The sequence below is a fragment of the Somniosus microcephalus genome, chromosome 34 (genome assembly GCF_052327205.1).
Source record: "Somniosus microcephalus isolate GS21.2 chromosome 34, FLI_Smic_1.0, whole genome shotgun sequence".
Classification (NCBI taxonomy): domain Eukaryota; kingdom Metazoa; phylum Chordata; class Chondrichthyes; order Squaliformes; family Somniosidae; genus Somniosus; species Somniosus microcephalus.
Genome location: NC_141020.1, coordinates 15,287,989 through 15,308,692, shown reverse-complemented (window position 1 = coordinate 15,308,692; position 20,704 = coordinate 15,287,989). Strand labels below are relative to the sequence as shown.

The window sequence follows — 20,704 nt, the reverse complement described above, 5'->3', positions numbered from 1 at the left end:
TCCCTTTGTCTCTTTTACCTCGTTCACTTTCATTGCTTTCTCGTTCCCTTCTTATGTTTGAACCATAGAATGGTTCCAGCACAGAAGGAGGCCATTCAGCCCGTCCAGCCCGTGCCGGCTCTCTGCAAGAGCCCTTCAGCCAGTCCCACTCCCCCCCGCCCTTCCCCCGGAGCCCAGCCAATGTTTCTCCCTCAGCTACTTATCCAACTCCCTTTTGAAAGCCGTGATTGAGTCGGCCTCCACCACCCTTTCAGGCCGTGCATTCCAGATCCTCTCCACTCGCTGCCTGAAAAAGTTTCCCCTCCTGTCGCCTTTGGTTCTTCTGCCAATCACCTTGAATCCGTGTCCTCTGGTTCACGACCCTTCCGCCAAGGGGAACAGTTTCTCTCTATCCACTCTGTCCAGACCCCTCATGATTTTGAAATCGGAGCAGGAGTCGGCCGTAAGATCATGGCTGATCTGGCTCTTCCTCGGACTTATTCCACGTGGGTTTTAGGTACATGTGGTTTGAAGGTGGAAGGGCCAGACAGGTACTCAGAATATTTTCAATGCCGGTCTGTTTCCTGAAAAGCAAGTTAATGATGGGACTTCCAGCTGAAATTTACGCCTTCCTCTTTCAGATTCACTCATGATCAGCCGATATTTCCACACTGGGGTGCCTTTGCCTTGTGGGAGCCCTGTGCAAAGATGCGGTTTGGGGGCCACAACATTCTTTTTTCTACCACTGGATCCGCTCAGGGCTCCATGCAATTTTATGGGATGCCCGATTTTAACCCTGTTTCTGTGATATTCAACATTCCTTGAACCGCTGCTCTTGCCACTTCAGGAGATCGACCTCTCCTCTCTATGCCATCACACACCTGTCCTCAACTTTTCTCTTCAGTAGCACCGACGCGTGTTATTCCCCTGTCCTCAGTTCCACTTCATCCTTTATTTTGTCTCGGCTTTAACAAAGAAACTTTTTCTCTTACTTTCGGGTTGCACGGACTGCAAACACCTTGCCTTTATATGGTGCCTTTAACACGTCTACACGCAAAGGGTGGTAGAAGTTTGGAACTCTCTTCCGCAAACGGCAATTGATGCTGGGTCAATTCTTAATTTTAAATCCGAGATTGCTAGATTTCTGTTAACCAAAGGAATTAAGGGACATGGGCCAAAGGCAGGTATATGGAGTTAGGTCACAGCTAAGCCACGATCTCATTGAATAGTGGGACAGGCTTGAGAGGCTAAATGGCCTCCTCCTGTTCCTATTAATGCAGTAAAACGTCCCTAGGTGCAGAAGGACCCCCACCTAGTTGTGGCTGAATGCCAACTCTCTGACAACTCAGTCTACCTTCTGGACCACAACCCCACTACTGAACAGCAAGCTAGAATTTCTCTGACTATCACTGACCTCATCTGCCTGGAGATCTTCCCCCATGCCCTCCGACCTTACAGTTTCCCAACCCCACATAGCCCGCTTCTACCTCCTCCCCAAGATACACACAATGGGCTGTCCCAGTAAGCCTGTCGTTTCGCTTCCTCTTGTCCCTCCAAACTTATTTTTCTAATATTGAATCAATTTTTCTCCCTTGTCCAGTTCCTATCTACCTATTTCATAGAATGACATGGAATATCCAGCACAGAAACAGGCCATTCAGTCCACCTAGTCTCTGCTGGTGTTTATACTCCACACCAGTCTCCTTAGAAACATAGAAGATAGGAGCAGGAGTAGGCCATTTGGCCCCTCGATCCTGTTCCGCCATTTCATGAGATCATGGCTGATCATCCAAATTCAGTACCCTGTCCCTGCTTTCTCCCCATATCCCTTGATCCCTTTAGCCTTAAGAAATATATCTAACTCCTTTTTGAATATATTTAATAAGTTGGCCTCAACTGCCTTCTGTGGTAGAGAATTCCACATGTTCACACTCTCTGGGTGAAGAAATTCCTCCTCCTCTCAGTCCTAAATGGCTTACCCCTTATCCTCAGACTGTGACTTCTGGTTCTGGACTCCCCTGCCATCGGGAACATCCTTCCTGCATCTAGTCTGTCTAGTCCTGTTAGAATTTTATAAGTTTCAATGAGATCCCCTCTCATTCTTCTAAACTCCAGCGAATATAAGCCCAATAAACTCAATCTCTCTCATACGTCATTCCTGCCATCCCAGGGATCAGTCTGGTGAATCTTCGCTGCACTCCCTCCATGGCAAGAACATCCTTCCTCAGATAAGGCGACCAAAACTGCGCACAATACTCAAGGTGTGGTCTCACCAAGGCCCTGTACAACTGCAGCAAGGCATCCTTGCTCCTGTACTCGAATCCTCTCGCTATGAAGGCCAACATACCATTTGCCTTCTTAACCGCCTGCTGCACCTGCATGCTTACCTTCAGCGACTGGTGCACAAGGACACCCAGGTCTCGTTGCACTTTCCCTTTTCCCAATCCATTGCCGTTCAGATAATCTGTCTTCCTGTTTTTGCCACCAAAGTGGATAACCTCACATTTATCCACATTATACTGCATCTGCCCAATCACCCAAACTGTCCAAATCATACTGGAGTTTCTCTGCATCCTCCTCACAGCACACACGCCCACCCAGCTTTGTGTCGTCTGCAAACTTGGAGATATTACATCTAGTTCCCTCGTCTAGATCATTAATATATATTGTGAATAGCTGGGGTCCTAGCACCGATCCCTGCGGTACCCCACTAGTCCCTGCCTGCCACTCGGAAAAAGACCCGTTTATTCCAACTCTTTGCTTCCTGTCTGCCAACCAGTTCCCTATCCAAGTCAGTACCTTACCCCCAATCCCATCTGCTTTAACTTTGCACGCCAATCTCTTATGCGGGACCTTATCGAAAGCCTTCTGAAAGTCCAAATACACCACATCCACTGGTTCTCCCTTATCTATTCTACCAGTTACATCCTCAAAAAACTCCAGTAGATTAGTCAAGCATGATTTACCTTTTGTAAATCCATGTTGACTTTGTCTGATCCTGTCACTGTTTTCCAAGTGCTCTGCTATTACATTTTTTATAATGGCATTTTCCCCACTACCGATGTCAGGCTTACTGGTTTATAATTCCCCGTTTTCTCTCTACCACCTTTTTTAAGTAGTGGGGTTACATTAGCTACCCTCCAATCCATGGGAACTATTCCAGAGTCTATAGAATTTTGGAAGATGACCAGCAATGCATCTACTATTTCTAGGGCCACTTCCTTAAGTACCCTAGGATGTAGATTATCAGGCCCTGGTGATTTCTCGGCCTTCAATCTCGTCAATTTCCCTAACACCATTTCCCTACAAATACTGATTTCTTTCAATCCCTCCCTCTCATTAGACCCTATGTTCCCCGAAATCTCTGGAAGGTTATTTGTGTCCTCCTTTGTGAAGACAGAACCAAAGTATCTATTTAATTGGTCTGCCATGTCTTTGTTCCCCATTATAAATTCCCCTGATTCTACGCTTGACTTCACCAATCTTTTTCTCTTCACATACCTATAGAAGCTTATACAGTCCGTTTTTATGTTCCCTGCAAGCTTACTCTCGTATTCTATTTTCCCCCTCTTAATTAATCCCTTTGTCCTCCTTTGCTGAATCCTAAACTGCTCCCAATCCTCAGTTTTGCTGCTTTTTCTGGCCAATTTATATGTCCTCTCCTTGGATCTTATGCTATTCCTAATTTCCGTTGTTAGCCATGGTTGAGTCACCTTTTTTGTTTTATTTTTATGCCGAACAGGGATGAACAAATTCTGTAGTTCATCCATGCGATCTTTAAATGTTTGCCATTGCCTATCCACCGTCAACCCTTTAAATAACGTTCCCCAATCCATCCTAGCCAACACGAGCCTCATACCATTGTAGTTTCCTTTATTTAAATTCAGGACCCTAGCCTCTGAGTCAACTACTTCACTCTCCATCTTAATGAAGAATTCTTTCATATTATGATCGCTCCTCCCCAAGGGGCCTCGCACAACAACAGTGCTAATTAATCCTTCCACTCCATTTGGTCATCTCAGCCTTTCAGCATATCTTTGTATTCCCCTTTCTTTCATGTACAGGAAACTTTGGTTTATCCGGAGGTTGTATGTCCAGAAACCTCGATCTACCGGCAGAAATCAGGAGCCATTTTGTTAGTTTTTTTTTCTTCTCGTGGCTTTGTTTTCAACAGTCGGGCTCTGGAAAGTCTCTCTGAAGCTGTTGCTAAGCTACAGAGACGTTTCCAAGGTACGGGCCGACTGTTTACAAGCTGTTGCTAAGCAACAGTGTTTGTTGTCAGATACGGAGATGAAAACCTCTGTATGCTTCAACATTAACTTTGTATGTCCGGCAGTTTTGATAGATCGGCAACAGCTCGGTCCCGTTGGTGCCGGATATAACAAAGTTTCCTGTACTCATCTAGTTTCCTTTTGAAACCATCTAAGCTATTTGCCTGAACAACTTCCCGTGATAGAGTGTGGTTAGAATGTGGAACTCACCGAGTAAAGACATTTCTCCTTATTTCCCTATTGGATTTATTAGTGACGATCTTGTGGGAGAATCCAAAACTAGGGTCTATAAATACAAGTTGAAACATTCTCTCTACATCTACCCTGTCCAACCCATTCATAATTTTAAAGACCTCTATCAGGTCACCTTTAAATCTCTTTTTCTAATGAAAAACCCCCAACCTGTTCAGTCTTTCCTGATCGCTGTCATCTCTCAGTTCTGGGACCATCCTTGTAATTTTTTTTTGCACTTTCTCCAATCCGTCTATGTCCTTTTTATAGTACGGAGACCAGAACTGTGCACAGTACTTTAATTGCGGCCTGACCAGGGTTCTACATAAGTTTAACATAACTTCACTACTTTTGAATTCTATACCCCTAGAAATTGTCCTGGCCAATATTTATCCCTCAATCAACATCACTTAAAACATGATCTGGTCATTTAATTCATTGCTGTTTGTGGGAGCTTGCTTTGTGTAAATTGGCTGCCACGTTTCCTACATTACAACAGTGACTACACTTCAAAAGTACTTCATTGGCTGTAAAGTGCTTTGGGACGTCCAGTGGTCGTGAAAGGCGCTATATAAATACAAGTCTTTCTTTCTTTCACTCACTTCCTCCAGATAAAAAATGTTGCTCTGGGCACCCACATGGGTCCAAGCTATGTCTGCCTTTTTTAGGGTATGTTCGGCTTCCTCTCTTACCTCAATTTATATTGATGGCAGCTTTCTGCCCTGATCTAGAGAACTTCATTAATTTTGCTTCAAATTCCCCTTACCTTTACATGGTCCAACTCTGACTCTTCACTTCCTTTCCTGGACTTCTCTATCCCTGGGGATGGGCTGTCTGTCCACCGACACCTATTACAAGCCCACCGACTTCCATGTCTCCCTTGCTTCGACGACTTCCCGCCCCTCTTGCTGTAAGGACCTACTTGTACTTCCTCCACCCGAGTGTACTGTATTCCCTGCTCACAGTGCGATCTCCTCTACACTGAGGAGACCAAATGCTGATTGGGGGCTTGCTTTGCCGAACCTGTCTGTTCTGTCTGCCAGTGTGACCCTGAGCTCCCTGTCACTTGCCACTTTAATTCTCCATCGCTCTCCCACTCTGACCTCTGCCCTTGGCCTCCTTCGCTGTTCCAGTGAAGCTTATGGTAAGCTCTGGGGATCAGCACCTCCTCTCTCCACTCGGCAGTTTGCAGCTCCTTGGCCTTAACTCCTTGACTTTAACAACCTCAGACCTTCGCTACAGCTCCCATGTTCTCTCCGGCAGTAGGTGCTGACAATGGGGGATGCGAGCAGGTTAATGCCAGGGGTTGGAATGTCCAAACCCTCACCCTGGGGTGGTCTGCACCCTTGGTGTCGACCTCCCACCAGGCTCCTGCTCCACTTTCATACACCCCGTTCTACTACTGATCCCTCTTTAGCTCTTCTCACATTCTTGTCTTTTATTTTGTTTAGTTCTCTCATTGTGCCTCCCTTTGTCTCCTGCGCATATTATTCCTGCTTTTAACCACTTCCTGATTCCCACCGTTACATCTTTTTCTGTGTATGTTTTTTTCCCCTTCCCCCTTTCCCTTCTAGCCTGCTGTTCATCTGTAATATCTTCCAGTTTTGAGGGACGTTTTTTTTTACCTGAAACCGCCACTGTCTCGTGTTTCTCCATAGATGCTGCCTGACCTGTCGAGTGTTTCCAGGGTGTTCTGGTTTCGTTTTTCTGTTTTTGTTTGATAAATATACATGTACCCTGAAATAGTGAACCCTCTCACACAACCGCGTCACGTACATCAAAACAAGAGAGCAAACTATTTCATTCATGTCAAAGGAACCAAGCCATTTATTAAATCAGGAACTAAACCCATTAAGAACACAAACTGATCATTAGGTAAATGATGCAAGAAGGTCAAACTTTGATGCAGCACAGATTAAGTTTTAAAAATATATATTGTGTATTATATATTGTACATAAATTCTATATTCTGCTGCTCTGGTAAATCAGTGTTGAAATCGAGAGTCTGGATTACCCCGTCTCGCCCAGCCCTGTCTGTTTATTTGCTGGATTTAGAGTGGACGGGGCTGGAAAACTGTTCGGGAACGGTTTTCTGCATCCCTACCCCTTTTTCACATCCGCTCCCCCTTCCTCACTTATCCAGATGGCAGGCCTGGTGGGGTAACACGAGCGCAGTGTTTCCCATCGTTTGCCCTGATTGAACGCAGAACACACAGACCGCCTGTTAGCCCCAGCATCCAGCGTTTGAAGGTGGCAGAGAGAACGAAGGACCTGGTGCTGGCAGTGAGGGCCTGTGTGATGGCTGTCTCAGCATTGACAGTAACAGGAGATGGGAAGAAGCTGTTGAAAGTTTGAAGTTGGCATTTGCTGGCAGTTCCAAATCCGCTAGCACCCCAATGCTGCTGCATGCCATCGTTTTGTATATTTTTTTTAAAGTTTATTCTCGGAATGTGGGCATCGCAAGCAGGGCATTGCTAGTTGCTTTTGAGATGGTGGTGATCGACCTTCTTGAACCACAGCATTGTAGCAACTGAGTGACTTGCTAGACCTCTTCAGAATTAAGAGTCCACCGCGTTGGTGAGGGACTGGAGTCACACTTAGGCCAGACTTCCCTAAAGGACATCAATGAACCAGTTGGATTCTTGTGACAATCCGACCGCTGCACGGCCATTTTTACCACTACAGATTTCCACCACCCATTGTGGCCGGAGTCCTTGGTGGAGGCTGAGAAGCCTACCTCTCGCGTACAAATAACTGCATGGCCAGAAAGTCTGCTGGGATCATTGGGTGGGGGGGGGGGGGGGGTTGCTATATCTTCATGGTCCCGTCCACCGGTGATGTGCCCCAACCAGAAAATCCAGGCTAGCGTCCAAAGAGCAAGGATGGCAAGAGTAGGAGCAAAGTCGAGGTGAATCAGGAAATAATTAGATGAATGATCTGATATTAATGATCTGGACGAGGGAATTGGATGTAGTATCTCCAAATTTGCAGACGACACAAAGCTGGGTGGGAGGGTATGCTGTGAGGAGGATGTCATGAAACTCCAGTATGATTTGGACAGGTTGGGTGATTGGGCAGAAACATGGCAAATGCACTATAATGTGGATAAATGTGAGGTTATCCACTTTGGTGGCAAAAACAGGAAGGCAGATTATTATTTGAATGGCAATAGATTGGGAGAAGGGGAAGTGCAAAGAGACCTGGGTGTTCTTGTGCACCAGTCGCTGAAGGTAAGCATGCAGGTGCAGCAGGCGGTTAAGAAGGCAAATGGTATGTTGGCCTTCGTAGCAAGAGGGTTCGAGTACAGGAACAAGGATGTCTTGCTGCAGTTGTACAGGGCCTTGGTGAGACCACACCTTGGAGTATTGTGTGCAGTTTTGGTCGCCTTATCTGAGGAAGGACGTTCTTGCCATGGAGGGAGTGCAGCGAAGATTCACCAGGCTGATACCTGGGATGGCAGGAATGACGTATGAGGAGAGATTGGGTCGATTGGGCTTATACTCACTGGAGTTTAGAAGATTGAGAGGGTATCTCATCGAAACCTATAAAATTCTGTCAGGCCTGGACAGACTAGATGCAGGATGAATGTTCCTGATGGCCGGGGAGTCCAGAACTAGGGGTCATAGTCTAAGGATAAGGGGTAAGCCATTTAGGACTGAGATGAGGAGGAATTTCTTCACCCAGAGAGTGGTGAACCTGTGGAATTCTCTGCCACACAAGGCAGTGGAGGCCAATTCATTAAATATACAGGAAACTTTGTGCTATCCGGCAATCTGGAGCCACCGGCAAAAATCAGCAGCCGTTTTTTATTCTTTTTGTTTGTTTTTTTTGCTTTGTTTGAACAGTCAAGCTGTGCAAGGTCTGTAGCTATAGCAACAGCTTCAGCTACAGAGCTTTAGGGCCACACCCGAGTGTTTAGAAGCTGTTGCTACGCAACAGTGTTTGTTGTCAAATACGGAGATAAGAATCTCCGTATCTCTCAACATTAACTCTGGAGAGTACGGCAGTTTTTAGGCAACGGCAGCAGCTTGGTCCCGTGGGTGCCGGATAGCACAAAGTTTCCTGTATTCAAGAAGGAGTTGGATATATTTCTTAAGGCTAAAGGGACCAAGGGATATGGGGAGAAAGCAGGGACAAGGTACTGAGTTTGGATGATCAGCCATAATCTCATTGAATGGCAGAGCAGGCTCGAGGGGCCGAATGGCCTACTCCTGCTCCTATCTTCTATGTTTCTAAGCCAGGATTGGGTTTTAAAAGGCTGTAGATTGCAGGAGGAATTTGTGTGTGCAAATAATGTAGTGCGGTGTTTGTACTTCACTAGAATGTGCAATAATAGTAATGTTTTGGGCAGGAGAAGGCCATGGGGGTGGGGGGTGGGGCGGGAAGACAAAAGCAAAACAGATGTTAGGATGTATTAAAAGGCTAACATTGAGCGGAAATCCTGAGGTAATCCTGCCACTTTATAAATTGTTGGTGCGCCCGCACTTGGAATACTGTGTACAATCCTGGTCACAGTACATAAAGGATATTGCAGCTATTGAAAGGATACAGAAGAGAGCAATCAGAATGATTGTGGGGATGGAGGAATTGATTGGATTATGAGGAGCGATTGTGTAAATTTTGCATGTTCTCTCTGGAAAAGAGAAGGTTGAGATGTGATATGATTGCTGTTTTTAGGATTCTAAAGGGGGTTGGAGAATGTCGACCATGACGAGCTGTTTCACCGTGTCCAGAACAGTGGAACCAGAGGACATGGCCTGCGCTTGAAGGGGGCAAATTCAAAGCTAATCTGTGGAAGCAATATTTCAGTGAGCGAGTGGTCAATCTATAGAACAGGCTCCCGAGGGAGACGGTGGAAGCAGTTAGTAGTCATCCAATTGCAAATTAGATCAATTACTTTCAGAAAAGAACATTTTGGGATCCAGTATCTGAGTAATTTGAGACATGATGTGTGGGGAGTGCAGCGTGCTCGGGAGGAACAGGTGACTCTGGACCTCTGGTTCCCAAAGCTCTCCACCACTGGGGGTTTTCCTCACCTCATGTCTGGGTCTGTTACAGACTCGTTGATAGAGATTGATTGCGACAATTAGTCAACAACTCCATTATCGTTGGATCGTGCGACTGCCAGGATGGTAAAGAGAACTGGATGGACCTTGGTCTTTTCTCCTATGTTCCTGTGTAAAAAGTAACAAACACATGCGAGAGGGGAAGTAGAATGTCCAGTAACGTGCTTAGAAGGATAACAGGAGATGGTTAAATGGGTGGTTTACAGAGGATATACGGCACAGAAACAGGCCATTCGGCCCAACCAGTCCATGCCGGGGTTTATGCTCCACTCGAGCCTCCTCCCGTCGTTCCTCACCTGAATCTATCAGCGTAACCCTCTATTCCCTTCTCCCTCATATGCTTGTTTAGCCTCCCCTTAAATGCATCTATACTATTCGCCTCAACCACTCCCTGTGGTAGCGAGTTCCACATTCTCACCACTCTCTGGGTAAAGAAGTTTCTCCTGAATTCCCTATTGGATTTCTTGGTGACTATCTTATATTGATGGCCTCTAGTTATGCTCTTCCCCACAAGTGGAAACACTCTCTCTGTATCCACTCTATCAAAATTTTTCATAACATTAAAAACCTCTATTCGGTCACCCCTCAGCCTTTTTTTTTAAGAGAAAAGAGACCCAGCCTGTTCATCCTTTCCTGATATTTATACCCTCGCATTTCTGGTGTCATCCTTGTAACTCTTCCCTGCACCCTCTCCAGTGCCTCTATATCCTTTTTATAATATGGCGACCAGAACTGTACGCAGTACTCCAAGTGTGGTCTAACCAAGGTTCGATACAGGTTTAGCATAACTTCCCTACTTTTCAATTCTATTCCTCTGGAAATAAACCCTAGTGCTTGTTTGCCTTTTTTATGGCCTTGCTAACCTGCGTCGCAACCTTTAGTGATTTGTGTATTTGTACTCCGAGATCCCTTTGTTCCTCTACCCCACCCAGACTCGCACCTCCAAGTGATCAGTGACCTCCCTATTCTTCCTACCAAAATGTAATACCTCACATTTATCTGTGTTGAACTTCATTTGCTAATTATATGCCCATTCTGCAAGTTTATTAATGTCCTCCTGTAATTTGTTGCAGTCCTCCTCAGTATTGATTAACTCCCCAATTTGGTGTAATCCGCAAATTTAGAAATTGTGTTTTTGATTCAAAATCTAAATCATTAATATAAATAGTGAACAACAGTGGTCTCAGCACTGATCCTTGTGGAACACCACTACCCACCTTCTGCCACTGGGAATAGCTACCCTTTACCCCTACTCTCTGCTTTCTGTCTTGAAGTCACCTATTAGTGTAATTTATCCTTTATTATCTTTAATCTCTATCCACATGGATTCTATTTCTGTCTTGCTGATAACTGCGTCACTTTTTTCTACTGCTATTATGTTATCCCTAATAAGTACAGCTACTCCACCTCCTCTTCTTCCCCTCCCTATCTTTTCTAAATATGTTATACCCTGCAATGTTTAATTCCCAGTCCTGATTTTTCTGTAGCCGTCCCTACTTTTGTCTGGTTCCTCACAACGTAAGATTGCCTCCAGCTCCCCTGTTTTATTACAGACACTGTGTGCATTGCTATACAGACAGTTTAACTCATTTTTAATAGGATTTCCCCTCTCTTTATATTTAAAGAAAGACGTGCATTTATATAGCGCCTTTCATGACCACCGGACGTCTCAAAGCGCTTTACAGCCAATGAAGTACTTTTGGAGTGTAGCCACTATTGTAATGTGTGAAATGCGACAGCCAATTAGCGCACAGCAAGCTCCCACAAACAGCAATGTGATAATGACCAGATAATCTGTTTTTGTTATGTTGATTGAGGGATAAATATTGGCCAGGACACCGGGGAGAACTCCCCCTGCTCTTCGAAATAGTGCCATGGGATCTTTTACGTCCACCTGAGAGAGCAGATACCATCTTTTTAGACTCCTGTTCTATAACTCTATTTATTCCCTTGCCACCAATGTCCTCCCTTTATTCTTTCCTATGCTCTCTCTTCCTGTTTTGTTGATAATTAGGCTGGTTATGTTTCTTGTAGATCCCTCCCCCGTCCTACTAGTTTAAAGCCTTTGCCACCTCCCTATTTACCCTTTCCGCTAGGACATGGGTCCCATCCCGGTTCAGGTGGAGCTCGTCCCATCGGTACAGCTCCTTCCTGTCCCAGAACTGGTGTCGGTGTCCCATGAAAAGGAACCCCTCTTTCCCACACCAGCCCTTTAGCCACGTGTTAATTCTCCTGATCTGTCTACTTCTGTGCCAATTTGTACATGGCTCGGGCAATAATCCAGAGATTATTACCTTCAAGGTCCTACTTTTTAATTTAGTTCCTAACTCCTGATACTCTTTCAGCAGGACCTCCTCTATGTTCCTACCTATGTTGTTTGTTCCAACATGGACCACGACAATTGGATTTACCCCACCCTTTCCAAGTTCCCCTCCAGCCGCCATGAGTTTTCCCTTACCCTGGCACCGGGTAGGCAACACACCCTTTGGGATTCTCGTTCTCGGCTGCAGAGGACGCTATCTATTCAATTCAATTCAAATCGCTTTATTGGCATGACAGCCTAATTATAGAGTCCCCTATCGCTACCACATTTCTATTCTGCTCTTCCCCTACCTCGGACAGCCTTCTGAGCCACGGTGCCTTGGTCTGTATTGTGGCTGCCCTCCCTGCAGTCTTTCTCCTCGTCCTCGCAGGTAGCGAGTACATCGTACCTTTTGGACAGGACCAGTGTCTGCGGGACCTCCTTCTCAACCTCTCCTAAATCCCCGCTACCCAGCTCCCTTTCCTGAAGCTGTGCTTTCCTCTGGGGTGTGACTGTAATCTGGATAAAACTGTCCAGATACTGCTCCCCCTCCCTTATGTGTCGGAGTGTTTCCAGCTCAATGACTCTGAGCCGGAGAGATTCGAGACGGAGACATCTCCTGCAGACGTGTTCGCTCGGGACAGTCTCGCCGTCCACAAACTCCCACATACTGCAGTCCAGACACACAACCTGTCCTGCCATAGCTTAGTCTAGCCTTATTTTATTTATTTAATTAAAGTCTTTATTCAATCATTGTTTATAGTTATATTAGTTTAACTAGTTAAGCTATAAATTTAATACAGTACGCTATAGTTTCCCGGTCCTAGTTTAAACCACTGTCCTAGGTTAGAGAGAAAAAATCGGTAATGCTCACCAACCAATCACCTACCTGCTGTCCTGTGACATTACTCCTTGATTTTTTTTAACTCTCTCTCTCCTTAGCTCCTGTTCCTTTTATCCCCATCGCTCTCGCTGGTCCCTCTCTCGCTCTGGCCTCTGGTCGCTGCTCCTCTTATCCCCGCCGCTCTCGCTCTAGTCTCGGCTCTGGCCTGGGGTCGCTGGCCCCTCTCTCGCTCTCGCTCTGGTCTCTGGCCTCGGGTCGCCGCTCCTCTTATCCCCGCCGCTCTTGCTGGCCCCTCTCTCGCTCTCGCTCTGGTCTCTGGCCTCGGGTCGCCGCTCCTCTTATCCCCGCCGCTCTTGCTGGTCCCTCTCTCGCTCTCGCTCTGCTCTCTGGCCTCGGGTCGCCGCTCCTCTTATCCCTGCCGCTCTCGCTGGTCCCTCTCTCGCTCTCGCTCTCGCTCTGGCCTCGGGTCGCCGCTCCTCTTATCCCCGCCGCTCTCGCTGGTCCCTCTCTCGCTCTCGCTCTGCTCTCTGGCCTCGGGTCGCCGCTCCTCTTATCCCCGCCGCTCTCGCTCTGCTCTCTGGCTTCGGGTCGCCGCTCCTTTTATCCCCGCCACACTCGCTCTGGGTGGTGATTTTAATAAGACTCTAGGAAGAAGCGTGATTAAAGGAATTGAGGATCTTTGAGAGATGCAGAGAATATGCGAATAGCTGGGGTGGGGGGGGTGGTGTGACAGATCAGATCTGGAAATAGGAGAAGCTGGCAAAATAAAACCGGACCCGTGCGAGAACACAGTATGTCTACACCAGATGTTGAGTGGTGTAAGTGGGTGAAGATGAGGACAAGGGGCACCTTATCACGGCTGTGGGGGGCAGGGAGGTTTGAGAGTAGAGAAGCGAGACGGAATTGGTCGAGGGGACGAGCTATCACAGTAAAAGGAAACTCTGGAGGGAAGAGGAGGCCATTTTCGAAGCTATGGTGTGGAAGGTGGCATCAGAGCAGGTGTGAGAGAGATAATGGAATCCTGACATGAAGCCGCTGGGATGGAACCTAATGCAGGTAGTTGTGGGAGTCAAGGGGCTTGTGCTGTGTATCAGTGGACAACCTATCCCCAGAGATGAAAGAAGTCCAAGAAGGGACTAACAACATTTGCATTTATATAGTGCCTTTAATGTAGAAAAACGTCCCAAGGTGCTTCAGAGGTGGGTTCTAAGGAAGCCTTAAAGGAGGATAAAGAAGTGGCGAGGTGGGAGAGTTGAGGGGGGTTTTCCTGCGTTGGGCCTGGTTGGAGGAAGGCACGGCCACCAATGGTAGGGTGAAGGGGGAGATGCGCAGCAGACCAGTCAGAGGGAGCAGCGTGTTTGTGGGGATTGTAGGTCTGAGGATGTTCGAGATACAGAGGGGAAGCTCATGGAGGGATTTAAAGACGAGTAAGAGAATTTTAAATTGGAGGTATTGCGAGTCCGAGAACCAATGTATGTTAGCAAGGATGGGATTGATGGCGAACGGGAGTTGGTCTGGGATAGGATGTGGGTAGCAGAGCTTTGGCTGAGCTGAAGTTTACAGAGTGAAAAATGGCAGGCCGACCAGGAGAGCATTGGAATAGTCAAGTCTGGAAGTGACGATGGCGTGAATGAGACTTTCCGTGGCGGTTGGGCTGAGTGGAGGCCCTGCCGGGCAATGTTATGGAGATGGAAGTAGGCAGTCTTTGTGATGGAGGAGGTAAGGGCCGGGAGCTCAGCTCAGGGTCAAGCAGGACGCCGCGATTGTTAACCGGCTGGTTCAGCCTGAGACAGTGGCTGGGAAAGGGGGATGGAATCAGTGGTAAGTATATAGACGGAGTTTGTGGCCAAAGATGATGGCATGCGGGTTAGGTTGATTGGCTATGATAAAAAATTGACCCTTAGTGTTAGGGGGATCGGGTGGGATATGTGTTGGTGTAGGGGTTACGGGGATCGGGTGGGATATGTGTCGGTGCAGGCTCGATGGGCCGCAATGGCCTCTATCTGCACTGTGGGGTTTTTGATTCCCACTGTTTAACTGGAGAAAATTGCAGCTCCACATTCTGGAGCCTTGTCTCCTTTCTGATTTGTGATGCTAAGGATTTGAGTCTGCTTTCTCCCACATACTCTCTCACCCCGAGCATCTCTACCTTCCCTTTCAATGGTAAAAACAATTGTCAAAGAATGCTGTAGTAATTGTGCCACTTCCCTGCCCTCAGATCCCACCTCCCAGTGACTACACTTCAAAAGTACTTCATTGGCTGTAAAGCGCTGAGACGTCCCGAGGTCGTGAAAGGCGCTATATAAATGCAAGTCTTTCTTTCTTTCTTCTTTCTTTCTCCTCACTGGCAGTGGGGAAAAGACTGGATATAAGACGAGCAGTCTGACAACAGACAGTGGAGGGGTTGAGAGGTTGTGCAGTGGTGGAGCTGGGTGTGGTCAGAGATGGACAATGTGAACGTGAGGGATGGGTAGAAATTGTGAGCATCGTTAATGAAATTCTCTCGATCAGATCCGAGCACGAGCAGGTAGCAGCACCGACGCACACACCAATGTTGTGGAAAAAGTGAGGGTAAGGGAATGAGTAGAATTGGTACCATGAAGGCCAGCGTAGGACCCCTGCAGGTTACCATGACACTGGAGGAAATGTGTGGAGTTAAAGGAGAAGCTGTTGAAGGCGAGAACAAGTTCAGCTGGGTGGAGGAGGGTGATGGATGGAGACAGATTGGGCCGCCGTTCAAGGAAGAAGCAAAGAGCCCACAGGCTGTCCTGGTGAGGGATGGAGGTGTGGAGGGACAGTCCGGCCATTGTAAAAAGGAGATGGTCCGAGCCAGAAAATCACACTTTATTTATTGAAGTGTCCGAGATCAGCAGGAGAGTCATGGATGTGGATGGGTAGACCGGATAAGATGGGGAAATAGGATAATTGGAAAGCATACTGGCGCTCTGTGATCAGTCTATACCCATGCAGATTTATAGCCTCATATTACTGCTCGTCAAAGTCTGGTGTTCTTCCATCTCAGCGGTGGTGGGGTTCTTCGAAGATCGGTACTTAGAGGGTCCATCCCTTGCCCCTTTTTTAAAGATGGGATCATATTTTCCATTTTCCAATCCATTTGGATGTTGCCCGATTCTAGTGCTCTTTAAGGGGATTTGTAATCTTTTCGTCCAACTCCACCAGCACCGTGGATGGATATTGCCAGAGCCTTCAGCCTTTCTTCCTTTCTGATTTGTGATGCTAAGGATTTGAGTTTGCCCTCGCCCACATACTTTCCTCTCAACTCGAGCATCTCTACCCTTACCCCCTTTTCAATGGTTAAAAACAATTGTCAAAGAATGCTTTAGTAATCCTCCCACTTCCTCGCCCGTAGACCCCACCTCCCCACTGCCAGTGAGATTTCAGTGATGGGGTAACGCTGGTTGTGCCTTCTTCAATAGTGAGTAACACCAAGCAGTGTTCTGTCCACCTGAACTTGGACTGTGCCTGGAGCCGTAGGATGAAGTACTGGTGGCTACAGGTCTGGCATTGGTGGCAGTGATTTGAGGAGGTGAATTAATAGCATTCAGACAAGGACTGTTCCATCTCTAGCACATTGGTGCCAATATGCTAAACAATCCCACTGGCAGCCCTGCCAACGCCAAAGTAGAGATGGATTAAGGTAAACTCCACAAATTGAGACGGTTGGAGATGTTCAGGAGTCAGTGGGGATAAATCACAGGTGTTTGAGTTTTGAATTCTCCGCGTGATATATTGCCATATTCAGACCCCGTACGACCTGCTCTGTTGGTGAACACTTTGTATTGTAGAGGTTGGTGTCCGCATGCTCGCTGCTAGTTTTGTACAAAGTATGCTGTAAATAATCGACGTCTTGTGTGTGTTTTCACCGATTACAGACTGCGAATGGCAATGTTGAAGCAAAAGTGGTTTGCTTCTACAGAAGGCGAGATATACCGAGCACCCTCATCGGACTGGCGGATAAACACGCAAGTAAGTTTTTTGCTGGCTTGTTGAATTCTCGCTCATGTCCTCCCCTTTACTCTAACTAACTAAAGGAGCAGTGTTTCTGTATCAGACTGAAGGTTCTCTTCACCTCTGCATTTTTGTTTAATCTCCAGTTGTTCATTGGACCAAATATAGAAGGGAAGAGCCGAGTGCTTGCTGAGGGTGGCGGGAGGCTGGAACTAGACACCATTGTCCACACAAGGCATGTCAAATGGACTGGGATGTTGAGTGGATAGTTTTAAGTGTTAACGTTTTGAATTGGGTGTTTTTCATCCCAAATTTGATGTTGTGCAGTTGCTGTGTAATGGAGTGGTGGGCTGGAGCGTTACGTAGCAACAGGAGGAAGCTATTTAGCCCCTCGAGCCTCTTCCGCCATTCAATGAGATCATGGCTGATCTATGACCGAACTCCATATCCCTTAATACCTTTGGTTAACAAAGTTAGTGAAAAGATAGCAGGAAAGTGATGGTGGGAAAGTGATTACTCTGCCTTCAAGAGAGACAATGGCAGAGGCATCTGAACTGGACAACAGGGCAATGGAAGAGAAAAACTTGCTACAGGCAGTGGAAAGATGAGGTGATTTTTCATTGTGTTGCAGCATGGAATGTAACGGCTGATTAACTGTCCTGTAATAATGCAGCTGCTCACAATGAACGTCCTTTAATGTTACGAATGTTCAGTAATGTGATGGATGTGCTTGTAATCTGACCAAACTATCTCTCTCTCTCCATGCCCCTGTGTGTGTGTGTCTGTCTCTCTCTCTCGCCCCCCCCCTCTCTCTCTCTCGCCCCCCTCTCTCTCTCTCGCCCCCCTCTCTCTCTCTCGCCCCCTCTCTCTCTCTCGCCCCCCCTCTCTCTCTCTCGCCCCCCTCTCTCTCTCTCGCCCCCCTCTCTCTCTCTCGCCCCCCTCTCTCTCTCTCGCCCCCCTCTCTCTCTCTCGCCCCCCTCTCTCTCTCTCGCCCCCCTCTCTCTCTCTCGCCCCCCTCTCTCTCTCTCGCCCCCCTCTCTCTCTCTCGCCCCCCTCTCTCTCTCTCGCCCCCCCTCTCTCTCTCTCGCCCCCCTCTCTCTCTCTCGCCCCCTCTCTCTCTCTCGCCCCCCTCTCTCTCTCTCGCCCCCCTCTCTCTCTCTCGCCCCCCTCTCTCTCTCTCGCCCCCCCTCTCTCTCTCTCGCCCCCCTCTCTCTCTCTCGCCCCCCCCTCTCTCTCTCTCGCCCCCCTCTCTCTCTCTCGCCCCCCTCTCTCTCTCTCGCCCCCCTCTCTCTCTCTCGCCCCCCCTCTCTCTCTCTCGCCCCCCTCTCTCTCTCTCGCCCCCCTCTCTCTCTCTCGCCCCCCTCTCTCTCTCTCGCCCCCCTCTCTCTCTCTCGCCCCCCTCCCCCTCTCTCTCGCCCCCCCTCCCCCTCTCTCTCGCCCCCCTCCCCCTCTCTCTCGCCCCCTCCCCCTCTCTCTCGCCCCCCTCCCCCTCTCTCTCGCCCCCCTCCCCCTCTCTCTCGCCCCCCTCCCCCCTCTCTCTCGCCCCCCTCCCCCTCTCTCTCGCCCCCCTCCCCCCTCTCTCTCGCCCCCCTCCCCCTCTCTCTCGCCCCCCTCCCCCTCTCTCTCGCCCCCTCCCCCTCTCTCTCGCCCCCCTCCCCCTCTCTCTCGCCCCCCCTCCCCCTCTCTCTCGCCCCCCCTCCCCCTCTCTCTCGCCCCCCTCCCCCTCTCTCTCTCGCCCCCCTCCCCCTCTCTCTCGCCCCCCCTCCCCCTCTCTCTCGCCCCCCTCCCCCTCTCTCTCGCCCCCCTCCCCCCTCTCTCCTCGCCCCCCTCCCCCTCTCTCTCGCCCCCCCTCTCTCTCGCCCCCTCTCGCTCTCGCCCCCTCTCGCTCTCGGCCCCCCGCTCGCTCTCGGCCCCCCCGCTCGCTCTCGGCCCCCCGCTCGCTCTCGGCCCCCCGCTCGCTCTCGGCCCCCCGCTCGCTCTCGGCCCCCCGCTCGCTCTCGGCCCCCCGCTCGCTCTCGGCCCCCCTCTCGCTCGCCCTCGGCCCCCCTCGCCCTCGGCCCCCCTCGCCCTCGGCCCCCCTCGCCGCCCGCGCGCGCTCTCTCTCGCCCCCCCTCGCCCGCGCGCTCTCTCTCTCGCCCCCCTCGCCCGCGCGCTCTCTCTCTCGCCCCCCTCTCTCTCTCTCGCCCCCCTCTCTCTCTCTCGCCCCCCCTCTCTCTCTCTCGCCCCCCTCCCCCTCTCTCTCGCCCCCCTCCCCCTCTCTCTCGCCCCCTCCCCCTCTGTCTCGCCCCCCCTCCCCCCTCTCTCTCCCCCACTCTCTCGCCCCCTCGCTCTCTCGCCCCCCTCTCGCTCTCGCCCCCCCCTCTCGCTCTCCGCCCCCCCCTCTCGCTCTCGCCCCCCCCTCTCGCTCTCGCCCCCCCCTCTCGCTCTCGCCCCCCCCTCTCGCTCTCGCCCCCCTCTCTCGCTCTCGCCCCCCCTCTCGCTCTCGCCCCCCCCTCTCCCTCGCCCCCCCCCTCTCGCTCTCGCCCCCCCCTCTCGCTCTCGCCCCCCCCTCTCGCTCTCGCCCCCCCCTCTCGCTCTCGCCCCCCCCCTCTCGCTCTCGCCCCCCCCTCTCGCTCTCGCCCCCCCCTCTCGCTCTCGCCCCCCCTCTCGCTCTCGCCCCCCCCTCTCGCTCTCGCTCTCGCCCCCCCCCTCTCGCTCTCGGCCCCCTCGCCCGCCCGCGCGCGCTCTCTCTCGCCCCCCGCCCGCGCGCGCTCTCTCTCTCGCCCCCCCTCGCCCGCGCGCTCTCTCTCTCGCCCCCCCTCGCCCCCGCGCGCTCTCACTCTCTCGCCCCCCTCGCCCGCGCTCTCTCTCTCTCTCGCCCCCCTCGCCCGCGCTCTCTCTCTCTCGCCCCCCTCGCCCGCGCTCTCTCTCTCTCGCCCCCCTCGCCCGCGCTCTCTCTCTCTCGCCCCCCTCGCCCGCGCTCTCTCTCTCTCGCCCCCCTCGCCCGCGCTCTCTCTCTCTCGCCCCCCTCGCCCGCGCTCTCTCGCCCTCTCCCCCCTCGCCCTCTCCCCCTCGCCCTCTCTCCCCCTCGCCCTCTCCCCCTCGCCCTCTCCCCCCTCGCCCTCTCCCCCCTCGCCCTCTCCCCCCCTCGCCCTCTCCCCCCTCGCCCTCTCCCCCCTCGCCCTCTCCCCCCTCGCCCTCTCCCCCCTCGCCCTCTCCCCCCTCGCCCTCTCCCCTCCCCCTCGCCCTCTCCCCCCTCGCCCTCTCCCCCCTCGCCCTCTCCCCCCTCGCCCTCTCCCCCTCCTCGCCCTCGCCTCGCCCCCCCGCTCGCCCCCCTCGCCCCCGCGCCCCTCCTCTCGCCCCCCTCGCCCGCGCCCCTCTCTCGCCCCCCTCGCCCGCGCGCTCTCTCTCGCCCCCCTCGCCCGCGCTCTCTCTCTCGCCCCCCTCGCCCGCGCTCTCTCTCGCCCCCCCTCCGCGCTCTCTCTCGCCCCCCTCGCCCGCGCTCTCTCTCGCCCCCCTCGCCCGCGCGCTCTCTCTCGCCCCCCTCGCCCGCGCTCTCTCTCTCTCGCCCCCCTCGCCCGCGCTCTCTCTCTCGCCCCCCTCGCCCGCGCTCTCTCTCTCGCCCCCCTCGCCCGCGCTCTCTCTCTCGCCCCCCTCGCCCGCGCTCTCTCTCTCGCCCCCCTCGCCCGCGCTCTCTCGCCCCCCTCGCCCGCGCTCTCTCTCTCGCCCCCCCTCGCCCGCGCTCGCTCTCTCGCCCCCCTCGCCCGCGCTCTCTCTCTCGCCCCCTCGCCCGCGCTCTCTCTCTCGCCCCCTCGCCCGCGCTCCCTCTCTCGCCCCCCTCGCCCCGCGCTCCCTCTCTCGCCCCCCTCGCCCGCGCTCCCTCTCTCGCCCCCCTCGCCCGCGCTCCCTCGCCCCCGCGCGCTCCCTCGCCCCCGCGCGCTCCCTCGCCCCCCTCGCCCGCGCGCGCTCCCTCGCCCCCCCTCGCCCGCGCGCGCTTCCCTCGCCCCCCTCGCCCGCGCGCGCTCCCTCGCCCCCCTCGCCCGCGCGCGCTCACTCGCCCCCT

At 51.6% G+C, this 20,704-nt stretch overlaps 1 protein-coding gene across 9 annotated transcripts in view; it reads left to right on the top strand.

The window, feature by feature from the left end:
* The window catches only part of LOC147096799 (metastasis-associated protein MTA1-like), a 171,738-nt gene that overhangs the window by 48,721 nt on the left and 102,313 nt on the right, over window positions 1–20,704 (top strand). For 5 of the 9 annotated variants that reach the window (XM_085973436.1, XM_085973434.1, XM_085973433.1 and 2 more), the window contains 2 exons: window positions 14,912–15,001; window positions 16,587–16,680. Coding sequence is in view for 4 of the 9 variants with exons in the window: in XM_085973429.1 (XP_085829555.1) it covers window positions 16,587–16,680 (94 nt within the window). In the remaining 5 variants the exon portion in view is untranslated. The remainder of the gene's footprint in view (window positions 1–14,911; window positions 15,002–16,586; window positions 16,681–20,704) is intronic. The other 4 variants (XM_085973429.1, XM_085973430.1, XM_085973428.1 and 1 more) reach the window with 1 other exon arrangement.